Genomic DNA, 11,300 nt, shown 5'->3' with positions numbered 1-11,300 from the left:
CTCTTTTATACTGATCTCACACACTTGCATGTCGGTGAAAAGGAGGAGGAGTGAAGCACGGCGTTACACCATTGGTCGGTCGAGTTGGCGCTCCCCCTCTCCTCATTGGCTGTTACTGTTTGAAAACGAAGAGGCGGCGTTTCAGCTGCGTGACGTCTCATCGCTTCGCGATCAAGTCAGCTGATCCACTTCCTCAATGCGTGCGCGGTTTGTTTACTCTCCCCGCAAAGCTCGTGCACAGAAAGCCTCATTTTGAGACGTTCAGGCGCAGAATCAGAGTCGTGGAGCAATGCTTAGTTGTTGTATATGTTTTAAACATAATGTTATGTGTCATACCTTATGTGCGATTACTCATTTATTATACTTGTTTTGATCTTGTTTTTCTCCTGATGTCTCTTGTTGGTTTGAACTGTCCACTTTGCTGCTGTAATCCTGCAAATGTCCCCGCTGTGGGACGAATAAAAGGATTATCTTATTTTATTTCATCTTATATTTACAATAAGAGACACTATTCCTGGCAGACTATTGATGCTGGACTGCTTTTACAGAAGTGAGAAACACCACATTATTAATATTTACACCGCTCATGACAAATCCCCCTAAAAACATTTCAAAGATCCAGAGAATTATTGTCTGTAGGATATGACACTTAAGATGTCAGGAAGAGATGTTTTGAAATGTTTGCTTTCTTCATAACAGGTTAATTTGGTATATTTTTAAAAGTAGGGTTTTCTGTTTTCTGTACAGCACTTTGAGCTAGATGTGCATGAAATGTGCTGAATATTATTGTTATTAGGATATATAATTAAACTATGAAACTATGAACTATACATACTGAGTCCAGAGGGTAAACTTTTTCAAGTAGCGAGTTGTGGAGTTCAGAGAAGAAGTAAACTGTGAAGTTGTCTATAATGTAGGTTTCTCTTTGTCCTATAACCCGCTTCATTACTTTCTATCCACTGAAGGGCATCCTAGATGGCACTTCATCATGTTTACTTTACAGTAGAGTCCAGCTGGAGTTTTGCAGCATCGTCTAATATTGATCTTCTTGTTTGGTGTGGCGTTTATTCTATCTCAAACCCCATAATGTATAAATATTTGTTTTTAAACAAACAAATATTTAAAAACAAACCTTGGTTCACAGTAAACTCAGACAGTTGAGGTTGAACACAGAAGAATCATTCAGGAGGACAAGGACAGGTTTAAAGAATCAAAGAACAGGTTTAGTGAGACGGTGAGAGAAACCAAACGACTGTACTCTGAGAAACTCCAACAGCAGTTCTCAGTGAACGACTCTGCTTCTGTCTGAAAAGGTCTCTGATTGACCACCGATGTTTCAGTGAGGAAAGTTTAAAGGACAGAGACTGACTGACGAATGCTCTTCTGCTCTAAACATGAACTCTGTACTTTGTGGTGTTTCAGGAGGAAAACTGACTCAGTTATTCTCTCGTATTAGTTTCATATTTTGTCCATCAGCTTTGTATGAAACCCTGGAATGAAGACAAGAAGAAAATACTTTGTTCATGTTTGTTTATTCATCATGTAAACATTCAGTTTGTTCACACCATCAGTAAAGTCTGTTAAATGACTCTTGATCAATTAGAGATTAATTCACAAATGCACACAGAGAGAACTAAACATCTCGGATAAATGAAGGTCTGGTGTTTTCTCTCTTAAGATTCATGCAGTGGAAGAGAAACAACTAAATAAAGCATGAACACAAATATTCATCAAACATTTAGAGCTCAGAGAAGTTTAAATGTTCATGCAGAGAAATGTTCAAACACAGAGTTCAACCCTTAAAGGACTTCTGTCTACTTCAGTTTACACAACTCAGCAGTACCTCTAGAACTAAAAGGCAAAAGTCCAGCATAGAGAGGCTGAGTCAATGTGGTCTGGACTCTGTGGAGGAGAGTCATGGTTTCAGTGACGCTGTAGAAGGACAGAATACCTGCACTGTGATCCAGGTACACTCCTACTCTGGAGGACTGAGGACCTGAGACGGGAGATCGGACATTGTTGTACCAAAAATGATAACTGTTTTTGTCACATCTTAATACCCAAGATTTGTCATTCAATCCAAATCCACTTTCACCCCAGTCCCCTTTTCTGCTGATACCCTTGAATGCAACTGCCACCTCAACTCCTCTTCCTCTCCACTTCACCTCCCAGTAACAACGTCCAGTCAGACTCTCTCTACTCAGGACCTGATGATATTTAGTGAATCTGTCTGGGTGAATAGAATAAGACTGTTATTTACTCATAACTGTTGCTTTCTTGTTTCCATCAGATAATAACAGCAGTGTGTTTGCTGTGTTTGGATCCAGTGTGATTTCACGTGAATATTTTAGGAATCCAGCTCTGGTCTTGGGCTCTGGTTGTGGCAGTAAAACATCCACTTCAGTCACCATCAGTGAGATGTACGTCCATTTCTCTCTCAGAACGTCCTGTAGTTTATCTCTGACTTCTGACACAGCCGCTGTCACGTCCTCAAAGTAGCTCAGAGGACGGATCTTGATGTCTGTAGACTCACTGAGTGGTGACAGTGAGGGGTAGTTGTGTAGAAACTGGTTGTGATCCTCTGTGTGTGAGAGCTGCTGCAGCTCAGCGTTGTTCCTCTTCAGCTCAGTGATCTCCTGCTCTAATATTGATCTTCTTGTTTGGTGTGGCGTTTATTCTATCTCAAACCCCATAATGTATAAATATTTGTTTTTAAACAAACAAATATTTAAAAACAAACCTTGGTTCACAGTAAACTCAGACAGTTGAGGTTGAACACAGAAGAATCATTCAGGAGGACAAGGACAGGTTTAAAGAATCAAAGAACAGGTTTAGTGAGACGGTGAGAGAAACCAAACGACTGTACTCTGAGAAACTCCAACAGCAGTTCTCAGTGAACGACTCTGCTTCTGTCTGAAAAGGTCTCTGATTGACCACCAGCTGCAAACATAAAGCTCCTCACTCCACGAACGACTTGCACATGTCCAATGACCTGAATGAATCCTACTGTGTTTGTGAAAGACAAAGGGACAGTCCTGACAACAACGAGGACTCTCTCCATCCTGGAGAGGGACGTTAACAGGCCGTTCAAGAGAAGCCACTGTAGACGACCTGCTCAGCAGCAAACAGATGCAAATGCAGAAGGACCAGAATGAACCAGATCAGCTGATTCTGCAGTTTGTTGTTGATTGATATAAAGTCATGAACCTCTAGTGTTGATATACTTTACTTTTTTCTCATTTAACAATTGGATCCTTTTATTGTCAATATTAAAATATCCTCTTGAAATAAAATCTCTAAGCGTTCTGTCGGTGGAAACATTAGAATGAGTCCAAAGACTTCTGTAAAACATGGATGATTGTAGTAGAAATAAAGGAGGCCAAACTAAAGTAGAACCTCCAGTCAGTGAGCATCATAAGATGCTGCATTCAGGTCACATGGGAAAGATGGTAGAGAAGAGCTTCTACTCTACAAACAGTATTCACATCAGCTCTCAGGTTGTAAATAGTATTTATGAATGTGAGGTTTGAGGCTGTGGGTTAAAGTTTCTCTGACTTATTGAATTCTGATTAAACATTGTAAATAATCAACTACACAATATCTGTTGTCTTATGCGTGTCAGGACTCGACATATCCTCCAGACATCCTAACTTTACCGAATCAATTCTTACTATTTTAAACGTTTTTAAGTTTGTGTCATGAATCTTCTTTCATAGAACAAACCTTGGTTGTAAAAATCAACAAGTGAAATCAAACTCTGCTCACTTCTCTGTGACAAAGATGTTTCAGTGAGGAAAGTTTAAAGGACAGAGACTGACTGACGAATGTTCTTCTGCTCTAAACATGAACTCTGTACTTTGTGGAGTTTCAGGAGGAAAACTGACTCAGTTATTCTCTCTTATGAGTTTCATATTTTCTCCATCAGCTTTTTATGAAACCCTGGAATGAAGACAAGAAGAAAATACTTTGTTCATGTTTGTTTATTCATCATGTAAACATTCAGTTTGTTCACACCATCAGTAAAGTCTGTTAAATGACTCTTGATCAGTTAGAGATTCATTCACAAATGCACACAGAGAGAACTAAACATCTCGGATAAATGAAGGTCTGGTGTTTTCTCTCTTAAGATTCATGCAGTGGAAGAGAAACAACTAAATAAAGCATGAACACAAATATTCATCAAACATTTAGAGCTCAGAGAAGTTTAAATGTTCATGCAGAGAAATGTTCAAACACAGAGTTCAACCCTTAAAGGACTTCTGTCTACTTCAGTTTACACAACTCAGCAGTACCTCTAGAACTAAAAGGCAAAAGTCCAGCATAGAGAGGCTGAGTCAATGTGGTCTGGACTCTGTGGAGGAGAGTCATGGTTTCAGTGACGCTGTAGAAGGACAGAATACCTGCACTGTGATCCAGGTACACTCCTACTCTGGAGGACTGAGGACCTGAGACGGGAGATCGGACATTGTTGTACCAAAAATGATAACTGTTTTTGTCACATCTTAATACCCAAGATTTGTCATTCAATCCAAATCCACTTTCACCCCAGTCCCCTTTTCTGCTGATACCCTTGAATGCAACTGCCACCTCAACTCCTCTTCCTCTCCACTTCACCTCCCAGTAACAACGTCCAGTCAGACTCTCTCTACTCAGGACCTGATGACATTTAGTGAATCTGTCTGGGTGAATAGAATAAGACTGTTGTTTACTCATAACTGTTGCTTTCTTGTTTCCATCAGATAATAACAGCAGTGTGTTTGCTGTGTTTGGATCCAGTGTGATTTCACGTGAATATTTTAGGAATCCAGCTCTGGTCTTGGGCTCTGGTTGTGGCAGTAAAACATCCACTTCAGTCACCATCAGTGAGATGTACGTCCATTTCTCTCTCAGAACGTCCTGTAGTTTATCTCTGACTTCTGACACAGCCGCTGTCACGTCCTCAAAGTAGCTCAGAGGACGGATCTTGATGTCTGTAGACTCACTGAGTGGTGACAGTGAGGGGTAGTTGTGTAGAAACTGGTTGTGATCCTCTGTGTGTGAGAGCTGCTGCAGCTCAGCGTTGTTCCTCTTCAGCTCAGTGATCTCCTGCTCCAGCTTCTCCTGAAGCTCTTTGACTCGACTCACTTCAGTTCTCTGCTGGGATCTGACCTGCTGCTTCACATCAGAGCTTCTCTTCTCCATGAGACGGATCAGATCAGTGAAGGCCTTCTCATTGTCCTCCACTGCTTTATCAGCAGAGAGATTGATGTTCTCCTCCTCCTGTTGAAGCAGCTTCACGTCTTTCTCTCTGTCCTGGATTCTCTTCTGGATGTTTAGTCGACTCACCTCCAGCTCTCTCTGCCTCTCAGTCCTTTCTGCTGCAGCTGAGACTGTGTCGTGGCCTTTGTGTTCATCCATTAAGCAGAGAAAACAGATACACTGCTGATCAGTACGACAGAAGATCTTCATCACCTCATCGTGACGAGAGCAGATGTTCTCCTGGAGCTTGTTGGAGGGGTCCACCAGCTTGTGATTCTCAAAGGCAGGAGATTTTAAATGAGGCTGGAGGTGTTTCTCACAGTAAGAGACCAGACAGACCAGACAGGACTTGATGGCTTTCAGTTTCCTCCCAGTGCAGACATCACAGGACACATCTTCAGGTCCAGCATAGCAGTGATCAGCAGGAGCAGCTTGGAGTCCAGTCTTCTTCAGCTCCTCCACTAAATCTGCTAACATGGTGTTTTTCAGCAGGACAGGCCTCGGTGTGAAGGTCTGCCTGCACTGAGGGCAGCTGTGGAGTTTCTTCTCCTTCTCTCCATCCCAGTGGGTTTTAATACAGTTCATGCAGTAGCTGTGTCCACAGGGAATAGTCACCGGATCCTTCAGTGGATCCAGACAGATGCAACAAGAGAAGGTCTCCTGGTCCAGCCGAACTCCTTTCTGCGCCATTTTCTTCTCCTCGTGTGAGAGTTGCACTCAACAGAAACAGAAGTCTGTGCTTCGACCAACAGTCAAACTGTTCTTTTTGTCCCGTTAGAGCTGCTGCTCCTTCACGTGCTCTTTTATACTGATCTCACACACTTGCATGTCGGTGAAAAGGAGGAGGAGTGAAGCACGGCGTTACACCATTGGTCGGTCGAGTTGGCGCTCCCCCTCTCCTCATTGGCTGTTACTGTTTGAAAACGAAGAGGCGGCGTTTCAGCTGCGTGACGTCTCATCGCTTCGCGATCAAGTCAGCTGATCCACTTCCTCAATGCGTGCGCGGTTTGTTTACTCTCCCCGCAAAGCTCGTGCACAGAAAGCCTCATTTTGAGACGTTCAGGCGCAGAATCAGAGTCGTGGAGCAGTGCTTAGTTGTTGTATATGTTTTAAACATAATGTTATGTGTCATACCTTATGTGCGATTACTCATTTATTATACTTGTTTTGATCTTGTTTTTCTCCTGATGTCTCTTGTTGGTTTGAACTGTCCACTTTGCTGCTGTAATCCTGCAAATGTCCCCGCTGTGGGACGAATAAAAGGATTATCTTATTTTATTTCATCTTATATTTACAATAAGAGACACTATTCCTGGCAGACTATTGATGCTGGACTGCTTTTACAGAAGTGAGAAACACCACATTATTAATATTTACACCGCTCATGACAAATCCCCCTAAAAACATTTCAAAGATCCAGAGAATTATTGTCTGTAGGATATGACACTTAAGATGTCAGGAAGAGATGTTTTGAAATGTTTGCTTTCTTCATAACAGGTTAATTTGGTATATTTTTAAAAGTAGGGTTTTCTGTTTTCTGTACAGCACTTTGAGCTAGATGTGCATGAAATGTGCTGAATATTATTGTTATTAGGATATATAATTAAACTATGAAACTATGAACTATACATACTGAGTCCAGAGGGTAAACTTTTTCAAGTAGCGAGTTGTGGAGTTCAGAGAAGAAGTAAACTGTGAAGTTGTCTATAATGTAGGTTTCTCTTTGTCCTGTAAGCCGCTTCATTACTTTCTATCCACTGAAGGGCATCCTAGATGGCACTTCATCATGTTTACTTTACAGTAGAGTCCAGCTGGAGTTTTGCAGCATCGTCTAATATTGATCTTCTTGTTTGGTGTGGCGTTTATTCTATCTCAAACCCCATAATGTATAAATATTTGTTTTTAAACAAACAAATATTTAAAAACAAACCTTGGTTCACAGTAAACTCAGACAGTTGAGGTTGAACACAGAAGAATCATTCAGGAGGACAAGGACAGGTTTAAAGAATCAAAGAACAGGTTTAGTGAGACGGTGAGAGAAACCAAACGACTGTACTCTGAGAAACTCCAACAGCAGTTCTCAGTGAACGACTCTGCTTCTGTCTGAAAAGGTCTCTGATTGACCACCAGCTGCAAACATAAAGCTCCTCACTCCACGAACGACTTGCACATGTCCAATGACCTGAATGAATCCTACTGTGTTTGTGAAAGACAAAGGGACAGTCCTGACAACAACGAGGACTCTCTCCATCCTGGAGAGGGACGTTAACAGGCTGTTCAAGAGAAGCCACTGTAGACTACCTGCTCAGCAGCAAACAGATGCAAATGCAGAAGGACCAGAATGAACCAGATCAGCTGATTCTGCAGTTTGTTGTTGATTGATATAAAGTCATGAACCTCTAGTGTTGATATACTTTACTTTTTTCTCATTTAACAATTGGATCCTTTTATTGTCAATATTAAAATATCCTCTTGAAATAAAATCTCTAAGCGTTCTGTCGGTGGAAACATTAGAATGAGTCCAAAGACTTCTGTAAAACATGGATGATTGTAGTAGAAATAAAGGAGGCCAAACTAAAGTAGAACCTCCAGTCAGTGAGCATCATAAGATGCTGCATTCAGGTCACATGGGAAAGATGGTAGAGAAGAGCTTCTACTCTACAAACAGTATTCACATCAGCTCTCAGGTTGTAAATAGTATTTATGAATGTGAGGTTTGAGGCTGTGGGTTAAAGTTTCTCTGACTTATTGAATTCTGATTAAACATTGTAAATAATCAACTACACAATATCTGTTGTCTTATGCGTGTCAGGACTCGACATATCCTCCAGACATCCTAACTTTACCGAATCAATTCTTACTATTTTAAACGTTTTTAAGTTTGTGTCATGAATCTTCTTTCATAGAACAAACCTTGGTTGTAAAAATCAACAAGTGAAATCAAACTCTGCTCACTTCTCTGTGACAAAGATGTTTCAGTGAGGAAAGTTTAAAGGACAGAGACTGACTGACGAATGTTCTTCTGCTCTAAACATGAACTCTGTACTTTGTGGTGTTTCAGGAGGAAAACTGACTCAGTTATTCTCTCTTATGAGTTTCATATTTTCTCCATCAGCTTTTTATGAAACCCTGGAATGAAGACAAGAAGAAAATACTTTGTTCATGTTTGTTTATTCATCATGTAAACATTCAGTTTGTTCACACCATCAGTAAAGTCTGTTAAATGACTCTTGATCAGTTAGAGATTCATTCACAAATGCACACAAAGAGAACTAAACATCTCGGATAAATGAAGGTCTGGTGTTTTCTCTCTTAAGATTCATGCAGTGGAAGAGAAACAACACAATAAAATCAACTGGATTAAGGAGAAAATAATGTGTATTTATATTATCCCTTTTTAATTGATTTAATACATCTAACTCTGAGAATGATGTGTTTATTATGACCAAGCCGTATTGTTGATTGTTGGAACAGTGGAAATACTAACACAGATGGTTTTCATGAGTTTTATTCTGTTTCTGTTGAGTTTGAATAAAATATGTTTCGGCGACTTAAAATGAATATTTCTGTCAATGGAGTCTTGTACCTTTGATGACCGCAAATAACGAGTATTTTCATTCACATGTAACTCAGTGAATAAAGGGTTTTTAACCTTTACTTGGGAAAAGTTGCTCTTAAAACAACATCAGCATTCTACAGCATCTATATCACCTCAGCTTTGATTAGAGAAAGAGGAACGAATCATGCTCTGCTTTGTGTCATATCAGATCAAAATCTGTATTCATCAAATCTTTCATGTCTCTAAAGTACAAGTTCAACTTTTTAAAACGTATATCAACTCAATCAAACTTTCATTAACTGTTTAATTCCATTTCTTCCACCATTCCTCAGTCTCAGGTTTTCTTCCTGCAGAGAAGAGACGATTCAAATACAACTTAATGGAAAAATGAATCATATATAACGAAATAAGAAATATTTAAAAGACTGCATAATACTGTCTTCCCCTCATCTGGATCACGATGGGTGCGCTGAGTATTTCTCGAACACGTCACACTGTTTAAATTCTGTTTTATACACAAGCCATAAAGCACTTGAGGCGGTCGGACGGAGAGCGACTGCTTTACGGTTTCTGTCAGCGCGTTTTAACGCGCTGTTGATACTTCGGCCCACAGCGGGGGCAGCTGATGGTCTCTGGCTTTGTGTAAATATGTGCCACTTCATCCTCGCTCCGCTCTCACGAGTTCACCGTAACCAAGACAGAAACCATGTACACATCCGAGAGCGCGTGCATTCATAACGGAGAGACGGGTGCGTGCATGTCTGTCCTGCTGTTCCACACTGAGTCGAGAAGTTTCCACACTCGCCGTTCGAAGTGACAGATTTGCCGATAACCTGACGTTTACATTTCATCCGGCAGTTCACTGACCTTTACTTCACAGTCAAAGACTGTTTTTTTGAACTGCAGTTGAAATTCTGGAAGTGGATTCCAGCTCTGTTCTGCTTGTTTAGTCGCATCTTGCTTTTACTAACTTTTCCACCTCTTTCTGTGTTTCTATCCAGATGTATTTACAGAGTGGATGGAACCGCACTTATACCCTTTCCTCCCATCATTCGTGCGTATCTGCAGTTTTTTTAAACACAGGACAACCCTCCAGAAACAGGCATAGAATCCTTGCTATTGGCAGAGGACGACTACACGTTTCTGTTTTTTCTCCGCGCTGGAAAACAGCGTGAGTAAAGAGTGACAACTTTGGTTTCGATGGTTGTTGGAACAGTGGAAAGACTAACCAAGGTGGTTTTGATGACTTTTATTTAGTTTCTGTTGAGTTTGAATGAAGTATGTTTCGATGATCTGCGATGTCAAATGACTGTTTCTGTCAATGGAGATAGTGGCTTGAGGAGAGCATATGTATTGTATATTTTGTGTGTTAATAAATTACAATAAATGTCCAAATCCCTGTTGATTTTATTTCTCAGATGTTCACTTCACCCAGAGGATTAAACGTTAGATGCTGTTACCAAAGATATGTCCAAACCTGCTTTTATCCTCTTTAATGGACAGACATTTACAGTATGTTTTTTATTTCCTTCCCTAAAAGTGAAAAAGACTTTCAAAGTTTATCCCAGGTTACGGGTGCGTTGAAGGCTTTGGACTTCACAGTTTAATTCACAAACAGACCAGCTCACTCGGCCTTCATCTGTTGTGGGGGAAAGATGCAACACAGGGCCAATGTTCAGCTCCGACTGTCTGGAAGGAAAGACAAATGTGGTGCGTGAAAAGAGGCCTGCATGTAATTAAAGAGGTCGATAAACTGTAAACGGTGAGCATCATGGGCCAATTAACGACATAGTAAACACGAAGCAGTTTTTTCATGAGAAAAACGAACATGGAATGGAATAAGCAGAGTTATAGAGCTGTTCTTCAGGAGGAGTTCAGGGTGGACGGTTGGACGTACAAAGTATTGGACACTGAAGTGAAATAACATGCAATGACCCCTCAAAACAGTTGGTCTTAGTGTGGATAAGAGCTGAAAGAGTGTTTTTTCCGACACAGATTGTTTCATTTAAAGGATGTTAAAAGGCCTGAGGAGGTGAAAGTGTCCAGCATGCCACAATAAGTATCTGGTGACAGCTGGAAGTTTCCCTGTGACCTATTGAGGGGTCCCGATCCCCAGTTTGCGAACCTCTGACCGGAGATTGGAAGGCTCAAAAGGAGGGACAGTCAATTATTTAAAAATGTCAAAATCGATTCTAAAAGAAACAGGAAGTCAGTCAGAATCCAAGTTCCCAGTAAAATGTACAGGATGAACAGACATACGGCTAAAAACAAGGACAAGATCACAAAGAAATAGAATTCAATAAAATGTGTATTTATGTAGCCCTAAATAAACACAAACATGAGTTGTCTCATGACACGTCAACACAGTACTCTGTACATACAAGTAGAGGTGCAAAAATAGGTGTAACCGGAACAGTAACACACCATGTGTACAAGATATTTCTGCATATTTTAAACAAAAACATATATATATATATATATCGCCTCTTAGTATTACTTTAGC

The 11,300-nt window shown here is 40.5% G+C and overlaps 1 protein-coding gene and 1 pseudogene across 2 annotated transcripts; both read right to left on the bottom strand.

Annotated features, from left to right (window-relative positions):
* Positions 1-1,814: 1,814 nt before the first annotated feature.
* LOC306789733 (tripartite motif-containing protein 16-like protein) lies at positions 1,815-2,411 on the bottom strand (annotated as a pseudogene). Its single transcript has one exon. The product of its transcript is annotated as a tripartite motif-containing protein 16-like protein (transcript).
* Positions 2,412-4,263: 1,852 nt separating this feature from the next.
* LOC306789324 (tripartite motif-containing protein 16-like) lies at positions 4,264-5,928 on the bottom strand (the record flags this gene model as incomplete). Its single annotated transcript, XM_079285221.1, has 1 exon — positions 4,264-5,928. One exon carries the CDS (start codon positions 5,926-5,928, stop codon positions 4,264-4,266), a length of 1,665 nt encoding a protein of 554 aa, XP_079141347.1.
* Positions 5,929-11,300: the final 5,372 nt, after the last annotated feature.

This window comes from Melanostigma gelatinosum (assembly GCF_949748355.1).
Source record: "Melanostigma gelatinosum genome assembly, chromosome: 15".
Lineage (NCBI taxonomy): Eukaryota > Metazoa > Chordata > Actinopteri > Perciformes > Zoarcidae > Melanostigma > Melanostigma gelatinosum.
This window is presented reverse-complemented; position numbering and strand designations above follow the sequence as displayed.